Here is a 24,052-nt window from a genome sequence, read left to right as displayed (position 1 = left end):
GAGAACACACAAGTTGTTCAGACATTTGGCTTGAGAATTGAACCCATTCTCTGGAGCGGAACGGGGGAAAGTAAATAGTTTTGATTTTATTTCAAGTCGAATCTTCAGCAGTGAACACGCGATGTGCCAGGCGTGGTCTGCAGAGACCTGTACAGCTCATGCTACGGAATCAGCTCAGCACCAGCAAATTAGCAAGAAAAGCCAAGGAATTTCTGTCAGGAAAGCATCCAGCTATGAACCCTGCCCTCCTCCTGCAGGCATGAGCTAATTAGGGCTAATTCACAAGCAGACAACACAAAATGAACCAGTCTCAATCACGAATGGGAGAACGAGCTGCCTGGGGGCGGGCGGACGAAACCTTCATGTTCAGGGCCTGGGAAACCGAAGAGCGACAGAAACACATGAAAAACCAGACAAAAGGAAAAGCCAGACCCCTCGCAGTGTCCCATCTGATGCACCCCCAGGTGAAGAGCCCCCACCCCAGTGCTGGGGACCCTGAACCTTTTGGGGAGTTCCTCAGGGTGGGGGGGGCTGAGCCCAGCTGCACAACCACCCCCCCATCTCTCTACGCTTCAGGCTCATTCCTGATGAGCCTCGCCCCATCCTCCTGCCAAGCCCCAGCTCTTGCGCAGCAAGCATGGTGGAAGCGAACAACTTGTCGCTTCCAAGTGCCAAGGACCTGCCCCAGTAGCAGGTGAAGCAAGAGGTTAAAGCTGTGCCTTGTGCTCACATTTTTGAGGGTCTGGAGCAAGCATTTGAGCAGAAGATGTTTCATCCTCGTGCTCAACACATCACTGGCACAGCAGTGAGCGGCTGCAGAAAACCACTGCTGGTCAAAGCAAGATGCTGACGGCTGAGCAGGGGACACTGGACACAGGGTACCTTGGAGATAAGGAAGACATTGAGATTAGCAGATTTCGTATTGAGCAGTGGTGGTGAAAACATCTCTTTTAGGATTAAATATCTGCCATGGAGTGGAACTGGAGTATGAAGCCACAACATGGTAATTTGAGGCAATAAATTCAGCTACGTGCTAAATAGAGCGATTCAACTCACCTTTGCTGTCAAACAGCCCGTTTACTCCAGGGATAATGATTTCCTTCCAGGCAATAAACAGGAGAAGGCAGAAGCCAGTGCTGCAAGGGGTTGGTGTGAGTCTCTGCACTGCTGAGGAGAGGCCAGGAGAAAGAGCTCGACCCCAGCGCTCAGGAGATGCGACTTTCTCACCACCACCCACACCTCTGCTCTCCGTTCCCTCCTTTAGAAAATGAGAATAATGGCAGCACCTTTGGTAAACGCTTATCAGGCATCTGTAAGAGTACAAACCATAGCATGCCACTCCCGTGCTGATCCCCAGCACAAAGGATGAGCTTCATCCATAAACGTGCTGTTCTTTTAAGGAAAAAACATGTGGTGGGAGACTTTGGAGGAAAATAGAGATTTCACCATTTCCCTCTGCCAGATAACTCCAGTTACCTAGGAACAGACACACTTCTCTAATGCGGCCAGTTCTTCTCATCAAGCACAGGATGAGCATTTATTGTCTTGTGATCAGGAGAACAACACAAACAAAAACCAGAGCTCCACAAGTGACATGAAACATCGCACACATACACGCCACGTGATGCCGAACAAAACCAGGAGCTAGGTCCAGGTTAATGGTGTTAAGAAGTCTTAGAAATCTAATGTAAACATTTAAAACCATAGAGGAGTCCAAAAAAATAAGCCACAATAGTTCAGGCAGCATGTTGAGTCAACTTTCTGGAATTACGGTTTCTGGCATCGAACGGGATAGAGGGGGGATGAGTGATGGCAGATCCCATCCAGAGAGGTTCATTTAAGCTCTGTAGAGATCTCAGGCAGTGCATGCTAACGGGGTGTGATTTTGGTGTCTGGCTCCAAGCATTCTGGTGGGTGGGCTCCTAAATATCCCCTCACCTTCCATCAAGCATTTTCAATGTGACTGAAGGTGGGTGCTTCAAAAGAGCTCCCCAGATTATCCAAGGGACAAAAAAAACCCAAAGAGAAACAGGACAGAGTCCCCAGCAATGCTTCTCCTCTTGGTTCCTTTGAAACCTGACATGCTAAAAAAGGACAGACACCAATTGCTTTTGAACAATTTTGGCAAGAGGTTGAGGATGGCGAGGGGCAGGGCTGGAGGGAGCGTGGTACTCGGGTGCACCACGTTCTGGCTTCCACACGTGGCCAAGCTCACGTTCAGCACTGTTAACCTCCCCTCACTCCCCTGTAGTGCAGTCGTATTTCCAGGGAGTTAATCAACAAGCAGTTCTTTTATCACTCTGATGGCAAGCGACAAAGAACATTTAAAATTACACTTGACACAAGACAAAGGCACCTAAAAGCTTGACAACGTGATCAGGTCGTGTTCTGTTAAGAAGGCTTCAAGCGTTCATACTTACAAGCACATTGCACACTCGCAAGAAAAAAACCCCTCGTGCTCAGAGCACGTTAAATAACCCAGACCCAGCAAAGAGCTGGTTCTGCAGCAGGGCATCAGTGTTGCTTGTAAACAGAAATTCAGGGAGGCTCTGCCCTCTGATTCATGTTTGCTTTCGCTTTGGCCCTAGTAACAAAGGTGTCATGCAGACTCCAAGCTGTACTTCACCTAGTATTTACAGTATGACACAGAAAAAGTTAATAGAGCTAATGGGAAGTTCTGCAGGGATGATGGTGAAGGAAGAGTTCTCCTTCGTGAATTATTATTTTATTAGATAAGGCACATGTAGAGACGGTTTTCAAAAGATCACTTGCAAATCAATTCCACCTAGCTAGGACAACCTCCTTATCCCTTTCCAGGAGCCAATTTTGTTTTCCAGTTACCCAGTGTGTATTTGGAGTGACTCCGCTTAGACCGTAACATCTCTGGCATCCCATCTGCCAGCCTTGCCAAGCCAGGCAGGCTCTGGGCCTGACCCACCACAGGGTGCCCAACACCTCCCAAGTCTCCGCAGGGGAGCACTCTGTCCTTCACAGGATCATTGGCCAAAACTTTCAGAGATGAAGACTTTGAACACTCATTCCCTATAAAAATATTGGGAACAAACCTCCCAGTGTTTGACAGGTTTGAAAAAAATTCACAGAGGCTGTTGAGGGAGAAGAAAAAACTGCAGCCTTTGCTGCCTGGATCGCTGTAGGACACAGGGGAATTGGATGGCTCAGGCTACAGCAGTCCTGACGTGCATGCACAGAATGGAGATGAACGATGAGATGGATGCCAGCTCTCAGGGAAAACAATCCCTCCCAACAGCTTTATCCTCTCCTCAGCTGATTCTCAGAGAAAGGTATGAATCAATCTCTTCCTGCTCGTACATGGAGGGGAAGTGCTACAGAGCTGCAGACCAGGTCCGCACAACTAACGACAGTTACAAGGACTAATGAGCTTTCCTTGGTCTACCAGACCACGCTGCAAAACGTCTGGATTTCAACTACATTGGTAGAAGGCAGAACTAAAACTATTCACTGTAATAGAATTACTCCCAAACCACACTGAGATCAATAGTTATCTTGCATCTGGTTACTGGTTGGGAGCCCAAAAAAAATGGCGTCCCAAGAGGGCAAGGTGTGTCCCTGGAGGGCATTTCTTGGCTCAGCACAAAATCTGGATGCCACACAAATGGAATTTAGATGGCATAGATATCTCGTGCTGTAACATGGTAAACATCACCCAGGTAGCCAGGTCCAAAGCCCAATGTCAGCCAACTTCTCCACAGTTTCCAGTGGGCTTTGAATCAGGCTTAATGAGCAATCATTAACCAAATGAGATGAATCTGCACCTTTGAAGCACACAGATCCGGCAAAAACTTTTGGCAGCAGGGAAAGCAAGACTTCTAGCATAACAACAGTCCTATCCAGGCAAATGTGGACTCGTGTGGACTTCACATCCAAACAACTCACCCACAGCAGGCACCATTATCTAAAAGATTCTTCACCAGAGAGCGCAAGCAAACGAGGTTGTAGATTTTACAAGTACCCGATATCACTAGTACCAAATAATTTAGGTGTTGCATTTCCCTTAAGAGTGAAAAAATTCCAGATTATTCATCCAGAAGAGTAAACACCAGTTGCTACTAATGCTCTGATTGCGTTTGTTAGAGATGACTTGGCGGCGCACTCTGCACGTGATGAAAACTAAGCGGGGAGGCAGGAGAAGGAGCAGTCGTAGTGTTCACCGTTGTGGGGAAGTCAAGCCTTTTTCACGTATGGTCATGAGAGGATTCCCTCAAGCAAGGGCAGCGAAGGGTTGGTTCCTCAGTCTGCAACAAGGCAAATACTGGTAACTCAACACAAACAAAAAAAACCTCTCTGATAAGGCCGTGCAGAGCTCTGGCGGTGGCAAGGACTGACAGCACGTATCTTCTGCAGTGATGAGGAGACAAAACCAAAAAAAAGTCCCCAAGATGACTGGGGTGCTTGGGGGGGAATGCAAATGATCTTTCCAAATAACAATAATAAAAAGACCAAAAAGAAGAGAATCCAGGCAGTTTGCAGCTGTTGCTGCTTAAGGCCATTGGTTTCCAGGGGGATAGTTGGGCACTGTGGGATACTCTGGCAGGCTGTTCCCAGAAAAATTGCTGTACTGGGCCTCCCTGCTGGGGGGGTTCCTCCACGTGCCGCTGTTCCACTCATCCTGAGCTTTCTGAAAGCTTCCACCACCCCCTCGGTAGATTTTATGTACCTAATGGATGAAAGAGAGAAGAGGAGGAAAGTCAGCAACAGGTACCCACAACTCTTCCTCAGAAGAGCTATAGTCACTTTGGTACTGTATTTGTTTCTCTCTCTGTAAAGAACTATATTTCAAAGGAACAAAAGCACTGAAAGCATAATAATACATGAACAGAGGTGCAAATAGATAATATCAACCCAAGACTTGAACCCATTTCAGCCACATGGCTGGGGTTCAGGTTGGGAATCCCCCAGCAAGGCAGCCAGCTCAGGCCAGTGGGCTGAAACTTTGTAAAATCAACACTGCTGCTTCAGCAGGGCTCCTGTCCTCTCCTCTGCCATCAGTCTACTGAGGCTTTCCAGACAGTTCTACCTCCAAATCCTTCTTTCTGCAGAGAACCGAGGACCACTTCCCATCCTGCCACGCAGTCCCCACTGCAGGCCATCTCAAGGTGCTTCACCTTTACCATCAGTGGCCATCCCAATGAGCAATGAAGCATTCCCCGAGTGATGTAAAGGAACATCAGACATGAAATGGTGACAACATCCAGCCCCAGCTGTTCTGTGTTATCTGGATTTGCCCTCTAGATACTCTGAGAGACACCAGCTGACCACACTACACAACCTTTAAAAGCCACGATGGCTGACAGTGGCTGCTGAGCTGCCTGTTCACATTATCGCAGTACAAAATGCGGATACTCCAAGTCAGAGACACATCTGAAGCACCTACCCTTAAGATGCAGATGAGCATTGCGACCACTGACATTGTAAACATCACGGCAGGAAACAGCATGAACACAGCAGCTGCAACATTGGTGCTAAAGAAAGTAATGGCTGCCAACCACCCGCTGGGGAAAACAGAAATAAAGAAACAGTATCATTACAGCTCTCTTTTTAAAGTGTCCTTATTATCAGAAAAACTGTTTACACATACCCAGAAATTGCAAGGCAGCTTTAAAACTTGAAAATAATGATGAAGAAAATGGACAGAATTAAATGCGGCTCAGGCAGGTATTTCCCCAAGACCTCAAGTCTCACTTGCCAGCATCCCTCGCTAATCTGGTCTCAGACCTTTAGCTAGCTGCACAGACTTTGGGAATAGAAGATTTATTCCTAAAGTGCTTTTGGTTGTGCAGGTCATGCATCTAGAGACCAGACCTGGGACAGGGAACATGAGGGCCCTATGATTTACACCACGTCTCTCTCCCTTTCACAGCAATAACCAGGTAGGGTAGCTGGAGAGCATCAGCAGTTAAGAAAACAAAATGCCATATGGAGTGCTAGGACTTTCTATTATTTGTAGTTTCAGCAGGAGTTGCTCTCAAGTCTCTAGAGGCAAAAAGTTAAAATGCCATACCATTATAACATAACCAGGGACAGACACTAAAATGGTCCCATTTATTTTAGGACAACTTTCACAATACTTGCTCTATAGACCAACAGTGAGTCATCATGCACTGCTCACCATGTGCTGCAAATACTTTGTGGGCAATGCTAAGAGAGGATCAGATGAATCCTGAAACTGTCTGGTTAAATGATAAAAAGAAATGGACGTTGTAGGAAGGTGCTAAAGAGAACAGGCAGGTGAAGATATCCAACTTCTGCCAATACAACAACGAAAACAGAACTGTGTACTCCAAGAGCAGATATAACTATGCCACAGAAGAAAACAGAAAGCTTCTTTCCTCTCCACCCTGTACAGACTCCCATCAGTTCACAGAAACAGCCCATAGCCTGAAACCCTCTGGCATGGGAGCCGAGTGCTCAGCTGTAAGACTGTGGCAGCATCCTGCTTACCAAGCTCCCCATCCGGAGAAACCAATCGCCTGCAGGACTGTGAGAATAAACTGTGCGCCAAAGATGAAAAAAAAGACCATAAAATTAAATGAGCTGTCCGACCTGTGAAGGAAGAGAGAAAGTTAGTGGGAGACTGGCACCTCGTGTTGCTTCACACTGATGTTTGACCCCATCACATCCAAACCCCCCAATGTGGTGTCTCAGAAGAGATCCGTCTGCAGCTGTGTACTTTGAAGCTGCTCCTCTTTCCCTGGCAGTGAAAGCACGCAGATCCATGAATCATCAGCACCTAATCTCTTCCAATAAGCCTGGCTCCTGCTATTGCTCTATCAAAGCAATTGCATATATGATGACACCTGAGGAGGGGCAGTCTCCTGCAGAACAGAGAGTGCCTGAATCGATTCTCTGACCAAACATCAGAAGGCAGCACAGCCCGACACCTGTGCAGCTCAGCCACTGGCAAGTAGGCACAAGGGGGCTGGAACACCAGCAGGCAGTTTCCCCATACACTAGAAGTGATCACTGAGCATGAGAATTCCAGCTGGGAATGTCTCAGTGGCTGCTCATCATCACTCTTCCACGCCCATGGTTACTAATGCAGCACTGGGACATAACAGGAGGGAAAAAAAGCCACAAGAGAGGCGGGTGATACCCTGTCTGGGGAAAAGCAGAAGTATGCTTTCACATCTTTGTGGGCTCCACATCTTCAGGATGTACAGGTTCAGAGGGCCCTGAATATGTGAGGTCCTTTCATTTATGCAGGTGTTAACAGACAGCATAAGTACGATCCCAAACGAGATGGCTGACCAGGTACTTTCACAGTCTAGCACCAGGGCTGGGCACAGCACTATCTTGCCTGAGCTTTGGCTCTGCCACAGAACTGCAGCACAACATCTTTATCTTATTAAACCGGCTACATCAATGAGCCAGGCATATCTAAAACTCCCAAACTATCATTTTTAATGATACAAATGATTCCCGTTCTCTCAGGAACATAAAGGGCCCATGATTTACAGAACAGATTTACAGAAAACACTTCAGTTGCTTACAAGGCAGCTTGGTCCAAGGGGGAGTTTACAAAAGAACTCCAGTCATTCCCAGCTCCCGCTCAAACCCTGACAGTATTGCAATGTTTGTTATTTGAATTATTATTAATGTTTATTAGTATTATAATTCTAGCCCCTAAATGCCTGAAGAGGAGATGAGGGAGGCAGGACCCCAGGCTCTGGAGAGCTCAGTGCTGTGGACCCTGGCTGGTCTGAGACAAATGGAAAAGCCTCCAGCCAGACCCCTGCCACTGCAGGTCGTGTGTGTTGGCACAGTTACTTTCTATCTTTCAAAAGATGGCCACAGAGATGCTGTGAAAGAAATCTGCCAACCCCGAGTATCCTCATGATCCTGCCTTCCAAGTAGCACCTCAGAGTACAGCAATGTGAAAGAAATACTTCAACCATGGACTGTTCACAGTAGTGCCTATCATAATCCAATTAACAAGGATTAGGCTTGAAGCTGAGCCTTCAGACTTTTGCAACTATGACCTGAAAGGGCTGGAGAAGTCTTCATTTGGAAGGATCTGTGGGAATTAGCGAGGATACACAGAAAAGGTGATTTCTGATCCAGCTTTCTGGTGCAGATTTGCAACAGCTTTGCCGTAGCGCCAAAGCTCTGCAGCTAATTTAATTTTGGAGGCAGATGATGACGATGGTTTTACGAAAGCATCCTCGCAGTACATGATGCCAGTAGTGAAAGGTTGCCTCTTCCCATAAAAAGAGCAAGTGGGTCTGACTTCTCCTGAATCCTGACTAGCTGCTATCCCACCAGAAACAGTGCTGCCCCACTGCAGTGTTTTACAAGGCTCTTCTACAACGGATGTCAAAGCCAATGATCTCTGGGCTTCCCAGTCTGTCCCTAGGGCTTATTCTTTTTTTAACTGTAGTCTTTACACAGACTAACCTCAGGGACCTTTCAGTATTCAGTTGCATAAACACAAACAACATTAAAGAAATAATTAGAAACGGTCCTTGTGAAGCCCAGAGAAGGTCAACAGGGAGGAGTAATTTTTCCCAGACTTCAGAATGGAAACTGCTCTTTGAACACAGCTCTGGCTGGCACTCGGAGGCCCTTGGGTTTCTGAACTAGGGATGGGGACTAAACCCCAGCCCCAGAGGGCAACAGTTGAGAGCTGGCATTTTCAGGTCTTTTAAAACTTTCAGATGAATCCAACCCAGGGGCCTTCTGTTTCCATCAGAAATAATCCTCCCCTGTACTCCATGATGTAGTCACTGATGTTTTAAGCACCACCAGTGCATTAACTGCCCAGTGTCATTAGTATACAAAGCGTAAATTCAGAAGAGCATGTAAACAACTAATTCAGCATGTGCTAAACAGATAGGATCCCACCTGTCAACTCTCATTTCTATCAGCTGCTTTTGCTGTTATCTAAACCAACTCATCACAGAATCTGGTGAATAATCAAAACCCAGAGTATTCAGGTAACAGGGAACCAGAAAGAGCTTCTTCACCTTCAGAGTCCAAATCCCTGACTGGTGGGCGGGGGGGTCTGCTGGTGACCTGCAGAGTGACACTGGGCAGATCCTTCCCCTCCTCTCCCTGCATCAGGCTGGAAACTGCTCAGGACCTTCACGGCTCTGACAAGCATTATGCATTAATGTCTGAATAATGCCTCATGATCCACAGCAAGCATGAGCAAATGCAAATTATTATTAATTAAAGTGAAAATGTAGGATGGCTTTAAATATTTGTGGAGTTTCAGAAAGACTTGCTCCGGGGAACTGCTTTTATCTAAAAAGCAAAGCAGCCAAGCTCTCAAGTATCTAGAGACAAAAAACAGACGAGTTCTCAAAAACTAATAACTTAGCGGTGTTCCATCAAAATAAACCTCGATGAAGCTTTAGCAAATTAGTGTCTGTCTTAACACTATACTGGTATGAGGGTGCTGCTAAACTTGAGGTATTTAAGTAAAATATGAATTTCATCCTCATGGAAGTGGCAAACTACTCACTGCTGCTCACCTCCAGTCCTAAGCAGGAGACCCTCAGTCCTACATCTAGTATTTAAAAGTAGCCACATTCTTCTTAATCTCAAAAGTAAACAAGACATTCAGACATCAAGTCCTTAATCTTTATCCCAGACAGAGATCTCTCCATAGGAGTACTCCCCAGTAACAACACATCTCTCTCCCAGAGGAAACCAAAACAAAACCACCTGGTGGGCTTCCACTTACCGAAAGGCTTTGTACGCAGGTCGGAACCAGCAGACGTAGCCACAGGGACTGAAGAGGATAAGCCAGAGGATTGCCAAACCAAAATTGACACCATAGCCTCCTCCGATCCACCACGCCAGGCAAGCAATTACATTCACCACTAGTGTGATGCAGTAAACTGTAAAGAGGGCAAGGGAAAAAAACATGAGGTTGTGCAGTTTCACGTCTTCATGCAAAAAGGAAACAAACACCTGGTATTATAATAGGAAGGGTCCACGCTGCAGTGGGAAACTCAAGCCCAATAATGCTCCAAGAGTCGCAGGTTCCTGTGTGACCCAGGAGCCAGCAGCACAGACACATCCATCTCCTGAGGGAGTGCTGTGGCTAAGGGCTGAGGAAACTCTTCTGGGACCTGCCAAAGGATGGGGAGATGGGTGACAACCGGTGCAACCAGTACAAGACTAGGCCAGTATTATTATGAATTCCAAGCAAGGTTCAATTTCCATTTGTAGCAAAACCCCTTTATGAGAGGAGAGAGGTGTAAACCACTACCCTGCACCCAGCCTTGGTTGACTTTGGTCTCCATGCGCACAGGCTGCCTCAGGAGCTGTCACAGAGCCAGCACAGCACCTTGCGGGCTCGCTCGCTGCTTCCCTGGGCCTCCGAGGGAGCCTGGAAGTCAGCTCCAGGGCTTGTAAGCGCTGCCTTGAGGAAGGGGATAAGCAAACTCCAATCAGGCTGAGAACACAGGACCACAGAGGCAGCTTAAAGGCCTTTTCACATCCCTGTTCCTGCCACTTGGATAAAGAGGAACAGTTGACAACAGCCCCCAGAGCACACCAGTGCTGTACTAAGTAGATGTGCACGAAGTGACGCAGCTCTGCCCCTTCCCTGAAGCTCGCCACCACCGCAAAGCGGGGCTGCACGCTTCCCAGCTTTCACAGGCTGAGCTCAGGCCCCATGCCCAGGGCTCCCCACTACCCTCCACACTCCCCTCTCAATACTCCAGGGACTCCCTGCAGCTGTCCTTGCACGCCCCGGGGCTCTGGCAGTGTCAGAGAGGCTTAGCCCAATTACAAGCTCCTATTTTGGAAAACAGGTGGTAACACTTAAAAAATGTTGCCGTAACCTGTATCAATTAGCACAGATAAAAAGGGAGAAGGCAGAGGGTCCAAACACAAAAGACCCTTCAGTAGCACCTGGTGACGAACAGTAACTCTCTGGGCCCTGGACTTATTCAGTCAAAATTAAACCCCTGAATTTCTCTTCACCCACGGTAAGTGACATGCCCGGCCCATTCCTTGCTTCACTACGTGCCGTGGCTCTGCAGCACGCCTGCACATCACTGGCTTGGTCCTCTGGCCCCCACCGCCAGTCTGGCCTCTCCTTCTGAGTCTTCTCTTTCCTCCTCTTGGCACAGACCCACCTGCCTTCACGTAGCCTGGGGGCTGCCGAACAACTACAAAGTTTTGTGGTCATAAAATAATATTGACAGCACAGTCGGGAGATTCTAGTGTGGAAAGCATCTGAACCCAGCTGCTGCTTCTGACACACAAATTACATGAGAGTTAAAACAAAACATTGTTTTACTACAAAGAAAATATCTTCTGAGTAGCTAACAACAAGGTTTTACACACAATGGTTTGGATGTATCTTAATATTGAGGGGAAAAAAGAATTTTAATTATTTAAATTTCATTTATACAATAATTAGCTGTACTTCAAATTTTAATTTTCATAAGTAATTTATTATCTAAAAGTTGCTTAATAAAAAAAAAAAAATCACCAAGCCAGGACAACTTATAAAGTTTTCAGGAACTTCTGGCTCTCCCTGCACATCGGGCAGGAGCTTGTTCTCCAGTAGTGGGAGCTCTGGTACAGGTTTCCCCAAATCATCCACCTCAACAAAACGTTCACATCCAATTAAAAGTAATAAGCATTCCACCTTCTAGCAACGACTTTTGTGTTTCTATTTTTAACACCGGCCTTTTCTTGTTTACCCCTTGCCCTTCACATGTGTGTGTCTCTCCATCCTATCCCAAAGAGTCGGGGAGACCCCAAAAGAAAGTGTGCTGCAGATAGAAATTTAAAATTTCTGGTGAAAACGTCAGGTCTCCTCAGCCATGCCTGGACTAGTTGCCCAAATGGCTGGCACCTTTCCAGCCTGCCATTAACTTGAATGAGGGACGCTTTGTTTAGGGAGAGTCGCAGACAAAGGCAGCTTTACAGCATGCAACATTTAACCAGTTAGTCTGAAGGGACAAGCGGTTTCTTCAGGCAAGAAAATTACAGAGCTCATTTCAGCATCTCTAAATAACGAAAGAACAATGGAGTGATAGAATATGCTATTATTTATGCACACAAATCTCTCTCATACACACATCCTATGCATCTGGAAGAAAAGCCATGCCACCAAATGCATATCTGGCAGAAAACAAGCTTTCCTTCAGTGAGAAGGGTAAATAGGATGACAAGCATTTGGGGAAAAAAAGATAAGCAAGGCAAAAAGATTTTTAATCTTCCAAAGCATTCCCTGCGGTTTTCTAGGCCTGCCACACAATTTTTCATCCGATTTCATTCCTTGGAGAAGAATGGTCAATTTTCATTACTGACTTTTGAATGGCTAAGCCCGACAACACAAGCCCAGAGCTAGGAGGTCTGTTCATAGAGACTATCAGCAAATCACCAGCTGTGACCAAGAGGATCAGCGCCCTTCTCCAGCAGGACGGGGAACATTTTGCAGGCTATGGACAGCTAAGGAGGAGACAGCATACGGCCAGAAGACACTGCTTCCTTTGGGAAAGGGAAATCTGTAGATGGCACAACAAGGGGGAATTTTAGCCTTCCTATAGCAAGGTGGAGAGACAGGTAGCCAGCATATGGGCCACATTTATTTTCTTGCCTAAAAATCTCCTATTCATCTTAGTTTAGGTGAATTGGGAATTACTTTAAGAGGGCTATTTTGGGGAGTAAAACATCACTTGACACTAATAAAGGTATCAAATGCGGTCTGCTTTTTTACTTCTCAAATTTACTAATAGACTTTTCTAGCACTGATTTTCTTTAACAGCAGCTCTGCAGCAAAGGTTCAAGGCACAGCAGCTTAAAATTTGGGCATAAAGTTGTATTACAGTATGTGAAGATTAATCATTGTTTCTCATCAGCTATTTGCAGTCAAAACTTCAAAGCACAAAGTCACTGAGATCTATGTTTTTTCACTACACCCATGTTTTTTCACTACACCCATGTTTTTTCCCAGCACAGGTTTCTTATTCAACTTACAGATCCATACGTGGTAGATTCTCTTCACCAGAGACTGATAATCGATGGGAATCTCATCAGCAAAGTTCTGGTAGAAACATGGTTTCAGAGGGATAAACTTGGGTAACGGTGGGAAGTTATTCACCTTTTCTACAACACAGAACACAGATATCAGCTGAATGCAGAAACACTCTCATATGGCTGAGCAAGTGTCATACCCTCCACACCTTCCCAATACACACCTGGGGACCCCTGGGTCCAGGAGACTCGCAAGAATCAAGAGAAAACCACCGCTGGCTGTTCATACTACTGCAGCACATTCATCCTCACCTGGACACCAAACATTTTGTTCTCCTTCCTCAGCAGTGGATGCAACATTTAAACTAGCACACGTGAAGTTCAGAGCGAGGAATAGAAACGAGCTAGTAACACATGGATCTGATACCTTTACACATCAGTGTAAAGTCGTGCAAAAGGCACTGCATGATAAAAACCTTAAAATAAGCTCCAGGATGAGGTTCCTCAGAAAGAGGGGAGAGGCCAGCAACATCTCAGGGAAACAGGCTGCACAGAGGTTTAGTTACAACCTCTCAGAAAACCAAAGCAAGAGGAAAGGCTGGCAATTGTGCAGACAAGAAGATTTGCCTTCAGACACAGGCTCTGAGTAGGTGGGCTTGCTGGCACATGGACCAGGCCTTAGGACCTGTAGTAGGTGTATCCTTGTGATAGTAAGGAAGGGTGACTTTGGAAAGCTTCTCTCAAACTGGGATTCAGTACTTAGCTATCATCCAGTTCATGGAAGGCAAGACAGATGTCGGGGATGATTTCCTTGTGACATGACTCATGAACATACCCTTTTTTCTTTAAAAGTCAAGTTTTTCCTGTAAGGTTATGGCCCAGGAGAAAAAAAAAAAAAAACAACAAAAAAAAAAAAAAAAAAAAAAAAAAACAAAAAAACACCTTACCTTGAAAAGAAATTATGTTTTTAAATCAAGTAATTAAATGCCTAAATCTTCTGCATTTCAGGCGCTGTCCAGACAGCTTCCAGACAGATGCACAGATTTGTCTGTATACATGTGTGTGCCTGGATGTGCGTTTCTACATGTTTGGCAATGTCTGCTCTTGCCTTCCAGTGCTGATTAAAGTTTGATTCCAGGGCATTGTGACTAATTGTCTCTAGTCTACTTCAGCCCCAGTAAACAGAATTAAAAACAACCAGAGGAAAAGATGAAGAATGTCCTGGGAAAATCTCCAAATGGCACAGAAGACGAGAGGAAACGTCTGAACAAGAACTGTCAGCACAAGAGTTCCCTTTCTCTTGCCATTATCTCCCTGTGAGAAGACATTTTGCAGGAACAGCTTCTTAACTTCATATGAAGGTTGGCAGGGAGGAGACTAAAGTCATGCTTTAGGAAAGAAAATGCTCCACTTCATGCAAAGGAAAGGCACATTTTGACACAGAAAATATGGTGAGGATAATGCCCACTGTAAGTATATCAGAATTAAACACGGAATAATGTCTGAGGTCACCAGCCCAGCTTGAGTTTTCCTTAGAAACATTAAGTCTTCTGCCCCTCCTCACCCATCTCTGCTAAATGCATTTTACATTAAGCTGAAGCTTGTATAAGTTACTGGTTAACACCTGCTGCTGACCCCATCACATGCAGTGCTGATGTCCCATGGCTGCTTTCAAAGTCCACAGGAATTTGGACTTCTTAGCACTAATTTTTTTACTTGCTATAAGCACCTAATGGGCTTTCTCCTGGACAGTCTGCCTCAGCAGCCTACAAAAGGACATAACAACGCTGGATCAAAGGAAAGGAAGCGGACACTGCTTTTAAAGCTAAAGAGACAGCTCTCTAGGGAAGTCAGTAAGAGCCAGATTAACTGATCACAGTAAAAAAAGATTCTCTAACAATCTTCTTTTTTTTTTTTTTTTTTGAAGCATGAGGAAAATTTTGTTTTCAAAAGCAGCTAGTTACTTTGGTTCCGCTCTCTTCCATTTTCTCTCTCCTGCAGTACAGATCTGTCATGGGCAGTAGAGTTGCTGCCAACCTCTAGTGCAGAAATCCCCAAATGGCGGGGCCAAAACCAACTGGCCTACTGGGCACCAGCCACTGCAGTTTATCATTTTTCAAGCTCGCAAAATACTCCAAATACTTCCACACTTGTTTGCTAGGTACACAAAGACTGGGATTACACCTCATCTATGCTGCTGCCTGGCTGCAAGCAGCCAGATGACCACTTTCTCCCATCCAGTGACCCTGTAGTTTCCAACTGTTCTGGGTTACTTCCCAGAAGAGACAAAAGAAATCAAATGAAAATATCCCCTTTCATGTCTGACTGCATAGCTTGGAGTGCTACAGCACTCCCCTCAAGGCTAGGATCAACACATTAGATCAGCAAGCACAACCCATGCTTTAAAAAAACAAACTGTGTTACCGATGAACAGCAGCTGTATGGAAGTCCCAGACTACTTATTTTAAAGAAGTTGGGAGGAATTTTGTTATTAATTTCACTATAAGTAAAATTAAGGTGTATTAATATCAGTAGCATACCTAGGAATGCTGTGGGAAGCTGTTTAGCCTCTGTAAGGAAGGAATTAGTCTCGTGTACTTTTTTGGGAATAAAGTCCATCCTCTTAAAACTTTCACACAGGTCACACCTGAGCCCTTATCCTTAGAACAGTAACCTCAGCTGACAAATCTAGTGGATACAGCTAAATACAGATAAAAGTGAACGTGACCAAGGTAAGAAAAGAGAAGTAGTGGAAGAGCTTTAGGGATCACTGAGATCTCAGGAAGGGACACGTTACAGCCATCACAGCATACTGAAAAACATTCTCTGAAACCGTTCTCCCTATATTGCCGTATTTTGAGGTGCTCTTACCTGCCATTTCTATTAGGAGTGTTCCCTGGTGAAGTTTCTGACAGATAGCAACAGATCTATTGGAGAAAGAAAATCAAGTCAGCACATATCACTAACCAGCACCCAAGGAACCTCCTGGAATCGGGAGCATCTCCTGCACAGCATCCAACAGACTGTGAGCCTGGGGTTCCCACCCAGACTGCTCCTCTCCAACTGCCCAGAGGAGGCACGCCGGAGCCTTACAGAAAGGATCACGATGCCTCCTTGTTCATATGAAGCTCCACCTGGTACCATCTCATTCAGCACAACCCCACTGTCAACCACTTTTAAGGCTTGTATTATTCAGTGGCAAACAAACATGCTCTTAGTGGTACCTGGCAAAGACCGAGGATGCACGGGGAGCCGCTGCCAGAACACATGTACCTTCCTGCTGCGCCAGACAGCAAGCTGAGACAGACAGGTCTGGGTGGGACCCCGCAAAGCGCAAACATCGGAAGAGAAATTTGTCCGAGCTCACCAGATTTAGTGCTTCATTTAGGTGTTGAGATGATTTGTTGGCTCCTAGCTCTGCGGACCTTCCCAACTGCGGAAACAGATAGTCACTGTTAGCTGTGAAGTAAACTGCTATTTAAAAAAAAAAATAAAATAAAATCAGCTGGTACACAAACCCCAACATTCCTCATTATTTTAACAATTCTGCACAACCCTTCTTAAAAAGCAGATTTGTTCTTCCTGTTACCGACGCTGAACACGACCGTAATTCTGGAACAATCAAATCCTGCAAAGTTTACTCGGTGTCAAGCCGTGTTGCTGATTTTGGCAACATCTGATCACACAGATGAAAGCTGCAGAGGGGTCTGTGCTGAGCTTTGATTCTACCCCTTCTTCGTTAAGGGTAAAAACACCACGTGCCCCTACCTGCAAATCCCAGAGTGGAAACACAGAATACAAAACAACCCTCTAAATCAGCACTGCAGGGGCTGGAAAGCATTATCAAGAAGGAAGGAAGTCTAAACTAAAAACTGCCCCTACAAAAACACAACAAACACCACATGCTGCTGCCAACACTGACAGCAACCACAGTACCGAGGTTAGAATAGCTGCACTGTATCCAAAGCCCTCGGGATTTACAGCAGCTCGTTTCCCTTTTCTGCACCTCTGTGCTGTGCTCCTGCCTGCCCCGTGGATGGTCTGGAGGTTGCAGAGTTTATACTGGCACAATTATTTTGCTGGGGTTGCATTTACTTTTCTTTTTAATTGAGCTCCTTTAGTACAGTCCTTGGAGACAACAGCACTCTGATAAGAAGTGGGACCTGTACAGGCAGCCTATTCTTCCTGTACATAGAGATGCAGTTATATACAAGCTTAACTACATCTACATAGAGGAGAATATCATACTATATTGCCTGTGCCAGTCTAAAGAGAGCAAGAGTGACCAGGAAGGCTATGCCACTTGTGAGCTGCTCAGGGCTGGGACTCCATGGTTAAAGTCTTGCATATATATATATATATATATTTATATATATAAAGCACCAATCACCATATTGATAAACATTCTTTGGAATTGCTCTGACAGCAGAGGTAAGAGTCCCATTGCAGCTGAAGCCTCTGGGCTTTCCCAAAATACAAACACTATCCAGTATCTGACGGGCATTTTATAACTTAAGATTTAGAAATGGAAGCATTTTTGCTTTGCCTTTTTAAAATATGTGAGAAGAAAATAAAGTATGAAGACGGTTAAGAAAACAACTAAAACTTCACCTCACCCATTTGCAGCTGCTCTCAGCTGAGATCTGTAAATTTTGAAGGAAGAACATACGACACACAAACACCAGTCATGCTAAAGCACTAAGAGAAAATAATCTTTCACTGAAAGAGGAGCAAATGAGTAAGGTCGACCTTCAGAAGAGGACTATTTAGTTCATGTACTTCAGTGCCAGTGTCTTACAGCTGCAGAACAGTGTGAGGCATCAGTCTGTTCTCTGGAAAAGGGACCAGAAGGCAAGACCAAGGGACACATTCCTGGCTTGATGGGGGCATCGTGGACAAACAGCAGCTCTTGGGTGCCCTCCCTTCTCAAGGAAACAACTGTGGTGCAGTTGAGTGGCTTTAACTCAAACAAATGAATAAAAAAAGAGAACAAAGAAAGCAGCATTCCGGTGATCCACTCACTTGTTGCCATATCCATCTGTTCTCATTTAATTTCCTCATAAATCTCACCCACTGTTTAATGTTTTGAAGAGAGATGGTCCTTATGGGTCCCTTCCAACTTGAGATGTTCTATGATTATCATGTAAAGAAGCTATGAGTGAAACTACCAAATATTCCACTCATTGGCAACCTTTGCTTTTATCAGTAATCTCACAGAAGTTCCTGGACAACAATTGCAATTTCCCTATAGAAAGATGTGTTTTGGAACCACAAAGCAGCATTGTGAATATTTCTTTTTGCAGCTGAATAATCAGTTCCTGAAATGCATCAGCCTTCCACTGGTTCAGCTGCACTGAGACCCCAGCCCAGCTCCTGGTGAAAGGAAAGGGAGCGTTCCTCCACGGACACCTCGGGCAGCAAGCTCAAACCTTTTGCAGGCCTGAACTCAGACTCCAGGATCCAACCCCATGATATTTTTGTTCAGTGCTCTGAGATACACTTTCACAGGAGTTGCTGTTTTCATACCTCCCCAGCTCACCACTTCACTTGGGCAGGATTTTTGCAAACTCTTAACTGCAGGGCCTCAGGATAACAGGGCTCAGATGTAGTCAGGGAAAAAATCTTGTGTCTAGTAAGTGATGATGTTGCTCAGCTTGGGTGGCCAGTGGCTAAAACTCCTTGAGGAGAAAAATTTCACTGTGCAGCCTAAATATTCTCAAATCAAGCTCCAGTTGTGAGATCCTGGCATAAGGAAATAGATTTGCAGCAAATACAGATAAACAGGTACATTAAAAAGTATATTCAACCTCGCGTGAATTTGTGCAAGACAACAACACATACAAATAAGCTCTATTCCCTGGAACATTTTCAGTTTAATTGAGAAGAGACAAAACCCAACATCCTGCCCTCCACTGCAGAGATTCCTTCATACATTATCTACTGTTTGCGGAGGGAGGAAAAAAACCCCACATATGGTAAGGAAACCACAGTGTGAAGTGAACTTCCTTTTTCCACTGTGCTCATCCGCGGTCAGTGAATAACTCCAAAGTTTACAGTCACGTGTACATGACTCACAAGAGCCCACTGGAGACAGTGGGAGCTTTTCTTCATCAGTGTTTCAAAGACAAAAATGCCCTGTGTCATTTTAAGAGACAGCATTTTCTTTTTACGCCAAGACACGTATGCAAGCAGCGCTGTTTTTCTAGGCGGACAACAACATAATTACTTTGAATGCAACTTTAGTGTGAAACTTGTTTCACCATCTCAGATTAGGGAAAATTTTGTGAAGGTATACCTGCAGCAAACTGCTTGAGGCACATTATGTTACTATTTAGTCCACTTGTTTATTCTGCCTATATTACAGTAACTAGTTCTAAAAGTTTCAGTTATTTTTCACTACTTTCTCCAAAAAGAGAGAAGGGTGGTAGGGGAAATAAATAAAGGATGGATCAAAAGAGAAGCACAGACAGGGAGGTGGGAGAGCTGAACTCAACTCATTCCTGCTTTGCCATAAACCCACCTGGTGACCTGGGGCAAGTCCCCTATGACCAGACTCACAGGACACCAGCTCCTCTCGTGCCATCTGCAGAGGTCCCAGCCAAACCCAGAAGAGCCCAACATCCTAAGCTTTCCATCTAGAAAAATTCACCAGCTTCTGAAGTTTTGCTTTAGGGTATTTTCTGTACTGCTTTTATATTTTCATTCTGATATGATGACTGTAGCAAGGCTGAGAGTTTCTATGCAGGCCTGTACTGAAGAGTTTAATCTAGAGTACTTTGCCGAAAGCAAATCGAGGGGCAGGATCCGTATATAACAGCAACAGCAGAAGAACATGCCAACATTCCCTCATAAGACAATTAATTTAACAATTAGAGCACAAGCAGAATGAGAAGACATGGGAACAACGCACAACTGAAAGTGGTTCAAGCTTACCCCTCTGGTGAGGGTTATCACCAGAGTCCAGGCTCTCTGAAGTCACTTCACCCTGCAAGCCAGGAGATCCCAGACATTTCAGACGAGTAAATGGCCTAAAAGCAAGGGCACCCCGCAGGGATCAGGGAGACGTGGATTTGAATCCACCAGGCTCGGAGGGAATCAACACAGTCTCCAGTGTTCCCGAGACAAAGCAATGTCTTGCTCTCATGCCTCTGCAGTTGCATTTAAAAAGGAAGTGGTGACTCCGCACTGGTTTTAAGAGAAAAAGCTGGTTTTGAGTCTTATTCAATTGCCCAACTCTTATCAGGAACTTCCCAAAGGGCCCGAGGCCGCAGAGGTCACGCTGCAAGGCACCAAAACGCTTGGCTCAGATTTATGAACCTAGACTTTGTACAGCTGATACAGTTTGTGTCTGATAGTGTTTCCTCTCCCTGCCACACACTGCCAACCCATGTGGAGCAGGACACTGCCCCTTCAGCAATGCCAGTGCCGTGCTTGCAGTGCTCTGCCTCTAATTAGACAAGGTGACAAAATCAGTCAAAAAAGTAATTCCAAAAGCCGACCAGCATGACCAGTGAGAATGTGGAAACTATGGAAGCACTGTTGTTGAGGAAATGCACAGGGAACAAAAAATTTAGCAAGGGTTAGCCTCCTCCCATGTCAGTCCAACAGACAGCTCCAAGGTACGGGAACCTCTCCGGGACTCCTGGCTGTACAGGGCATTTTCCTGCCCCCTTTCCCCCATCCTGGAGCTGGTGAGAAAGCGCAATCGGAAGCAATTCCCCTCAGGTCTCTCCCAGGCTGTTTACATAGCCATATCTATTGCTTCAGCAGATGGGCAGAAGCCTTAATTTAGGTACTACCGAACCTGCAGCAGACAAATATTGACTTTGGCATGTCCACTTCCAGAAGTAAAGCTCAGCCACTCAGGGGCAGCACCACAGAAGGTTCAAGAGGAAAACAGAAAGCACAGAAACACATGTGTTCAGGGCACAAGCCTATTCCACCGCTTGTCACCTACTCAGACTAACTTCGCATAGAAGACCTGGGCTGCAGACAGTAGCAACAACATTAGTTGGTCAAGAATAACACTAAAAAGCAGATAAATTAATCCATCAGTTACCTGCCTAATTTCTAACTCACTGCTCTCTTCATCACAGGGTCAGATAAGAGGTTTTTGCACTAGTTAATACTCACAAAAAAACTAAGGCCAGAGAGGAGAAGATAAAATCATGTCCTGTCCATGTCCTGTCTCTATCAAGGGCAATATGTGAAAGAGCTGGTACCCAAACCACACACATCAAAAAGCTTCAGCCTTGCTCCTCACAGTCCCTGGAAACCCACTCATATGAATTTCCCGAGCAGGAGCCGTGCAACTGGCTGGTGCTCACCCTGCCCCGAGCACACCGGCCTCGACCCCTGGCCCTGCCCTGCGCTCCCCTGGAAGCCCCCGAGCACCAGCCCTGGCAGACGTGTCCCGGCCGGCTCCCCCCAGCCAGCCAAGGCAGAAAGCAGCCGTGAGAGGCAAATTCCCGAGCACCCCTCAGGGAGAGGATGGAGGGCACAGCTGGGGTGCTCGCAGCCCGCGAGGGGACGGGAGCAGCCTCGACACACCCGCCATCGTGCTCCCTGGGGCACGGAACCCCCTCACCGCCCTCCTCCGGGGCTGCCTCCAGCACTACCCGTACACGCTGCTCCCGATAGCTGCTCCCACCGGAGCTGACCCCAATCCCTCCCCTCACCAGGGCTGTCCCCAATTCCTCCCCACACATGCGCCCTCCTGCCCGGCCTGTCCCCAATACCTCCCCAAGCACAGCCTCCCCCGACACCCCCTCCCCTGCCGCTCCCTCCCGCTGCCCCCATTACCCCATCGCTGTTGCCCTCAGGGCAGTCCCCATTACTCCCTCCTGTCGTCCCCGTCCCCGGGTATTCCCCGCTGCCCCACCGCCACCCCCCGAGCAGGCCCCGTTATCCCCCGAGGCAGAGGCAGCTCTGTCACACCACTCACCGCCCTCCCGCCCGACCCTCCTGGGGCGGGCCCGCCACACCGCCAGTCCCGAGGCCACCCGCGCTCCCTCCCGACCACACCCATTCCTCCTCCGAGGCTGTCCCCGCTTCCCCCCGACCCAGCGCGGGCTGTCCCCGCTTCCCCGCGGCCCCGGCCCGGCGCTCACCGTGCCCACCTCAAGGCGCAACGGCCGGAGCCCCGCTCCCCCGAGCCCGCCGCGGGGCGCGCTGGGAAAGAGAGTCCCTGCAATGGCGCCCGCCGCGGCGCCGCCGGCAGCACGGACTACACCTCCCAGCGTGCCCCGCGGCACGCCCCACCGCCCGTCACGTGACGGCCTCGCCGGCTGCGGGGCGTGGGGCTGAGGCGCGGCTGAGCCGCTACGGCGGCCGGGAGAGACCGCAGGGGGCGGGGCGTCCCGGCGCTGCTCCCGGTCCCCGCCCCGGGCGCCAGGGCCCAGGAGAGGCCGCCACGGGCGGGACCTGCGGCCGGGCCCGGGTCCCCATCGCTGGGACCGCTCCACAGAATCCCAGAATCATCCGGGTTAGAAAAGCCCTTGAAGCTCCTCCAGCCCAACCATGAACCCCACCCTGACCGTTCCCAACTCCCCCAGATCCCTCAGCGCTGGCTCAGCCCGACTCTTCAACCCCCCCAGGGATCCCGGGGACTCCCCCCCTGCCCTGGGCAGCCCATTCCAACGCCCAACAGCCCCTTCTGCACAGAAATCCTTCCTCAGAGCCAGCCTGACCCTGCCCTGGGCAGCTTGAGGCCATTCCCTCGGGGCCTGGCGCTGGCTCCTTGGCTCCAGAGACTCATCCCCCCTCTCTGCCCCCTCCTGGCAGGGAGTTGCAGAGGGCCAGGAGGTCTCCCCTCAGCCTCCTCTTCTCCAGACTGAACCCCCCCAGTTCCCCCAGCCGCTCCCCAGCAGACCTGTGCTCCAGACCCTGCCCCAGCTCCGTTGCCCTTCTATTTACACTGCATTAGACTCATAGGCACCAATCCATCTCCAAGGCACCAGCTCTATGTAAATGCAGTTAATTTGGCTCTATATAAACCCTATTCTACTTTAAAACATTTACAAGCCTTGGGGCTGCGGTTTTTGTAAACACAAGCACTCCCAGCTCGGGGCTGGGTGATTCAGACTCATCCCTCTAACACTTAACTGAGCGAATGCTGAGGCCATCACACCCTTCAACGGCAAAGTTTTCCGAAAATACAGGTCTTGGGGCTCACTGCTCTAGGCAGGCTGCCCGGCTTTGCTGCGATTGCTCCCCAGCGCGGGCACAGGCGGTGCCACTGGCTGCAGAATTTGCTAGCTGGGCAGATGGTTTTTTGGGAGGGAAGGATCAGGCCTCCTGCCTCCATCGGCTTGGAAGCATCAGAGCTGTGCAGGGAGCGTTTGAGCTATAAACCAGCAGAGGTCACTCCGCCCCAGTAAATCCAGTGCTACTGGAGACGCTGGGCCACCAGTAAGAGACAGGGAGTGCTTACTGGGGGAAGGCGCGATGAGAACCCAGGGACTGGGACACCGGGCGCCCGGGTCACCCTTGTACCGGCAGCTCCTGTCCACGCTGAGCCCCGCTGGGGCGGGGCGGTCCGGCCGCCTCTTGCTGAAGGTGTTTGGGCTCCCAGGGGCTGCTTGGACCCGCCCTGGGCTGGCTCCCACCGACTGCGGGTGTTAACACTCCTCTCGGCAATTCCCAGCATCTCCCTGGAACTGAAAGGCAATTTTTCATAAACGTCTTTTGTTTAAAGACTAGATCTTTGCAAGGAATTTTTAAAGGAATTTCCCATGCTTTAATTTATTTATTTAAAAAAAACCCAAACAAACACCAACATAATTTTTTGGGGAAAAAAAAAAAAAAAAAAAATTTAAAAAGGAAAACCAAATAAACGTGCCAGTGTGCAGTAACCTGGCGGGGCCGTGGGCTGCTGCACCCATATCTCTGCCGCAGCTCCAGCTGGTCCCTGCGTGCTCCCTCAGTCCCGGCCACCCCAACTCCCCTCCCGCCATCTCCCGACGGGATGATAACCCTTCCCCGTGTCTCCACGAGCCATGCAGTGTTTCTGGCTGTCGCTGCCTCTCGGTAGCAGCCAGGTTTTATCCTACAATATATAAACTCTGCGGGT

The 24,052-nt window shown here is 47.6% G+C and overlaps 1 protein-coding gene across 5 annotated transcripts; it reads right to left on the bottom strand.

Moving 5' to 3' along the window:
• Positions 1-1,504: 1,504 nt before the first annotated feature.
• On the bottom strand, positions 1,505-22,148 carry SCAMP4 (secretory carrier membrane protein 4). Of its 5 annotated transcripts, none has more exons than XM_074928054.1 (8): positions 22,101-22,148; positions 16,349-16,414; positions 15,853-15,908; positions 12,985-13,113; positions 9,725-9,881; positions 6,481-6,582; positions 5,414-5,531; positions 1,505-4,696 (listed from the first exon to the last, which is right to left on the bottom strand). In XM_074928054.1, the coding sequence occupies exons 3-8, from the start codon at positions 15,857-15,859 to the stop codon at positions 4,520-4,522; spliced, it is 690 nt and encodes a 229-aa protein (XP_074784155.1). In that variant the 5' UTR covers positions 15,860-15,908; positions 16,349-16,414; positions 22,101-22,148; the 3' UTR covers positions 1,505-4,519. The 5 variants fall into 5 exon arrangements, with proteins under 5 accessions (XP_074784155.1, XP_074784156.1, XP_074784158.1 ...); XM_074928055.1 differs by having other exon boundaries at positions 22,092-22,147; XM_074928057.1 differs by lacking the exon at positions 22,101-22,148 and adding an exon at positions 19,915-20,025.
• Between the last annotated feature and the right edge of the window lie 1,904 nt (positions 22,149-24,052).

The sequence above is a fragment of the Athene noctua genome, chromosome 27, assembly GCF_965140245.1.
Source record: "Athene noctua chromosome 27, bAthNoc1.hap1.1, whole genome shotgun sequence".
NCBI classification, from domain to species: Eukaryota; Metazoa; Chordata; class Aves; order Strigiformes; family Strigidae; genus Athene; species Athene noctua.
Note: the sequence above shows the minus strand (reverse complement) of the source record. Positions and strands in the feature narration are given on the sequence as shown.

What these genes read in the sequence shown, in the direction of transcription:
- SCAMP4 (XM_074928054.1), bottom strand. An exon ending in AATCTACCACGTATGGATCT is followed by an intron (nt 9,882 to 12,984) that starts GTAAGTTGAATA and finishes CCCTCTTTACAG; the next exon opens with TTTACTGCATCACACTAGTG. An exon ending in CCTGCGTACAAAGCCTTTCG is followed by an intron (nt 6,583 to 9,724) that starts GTAAGTGGAAGC and finishes CTTCCTTCACAG; the next exon opens with GTCGGACAGCTCATTTAATT.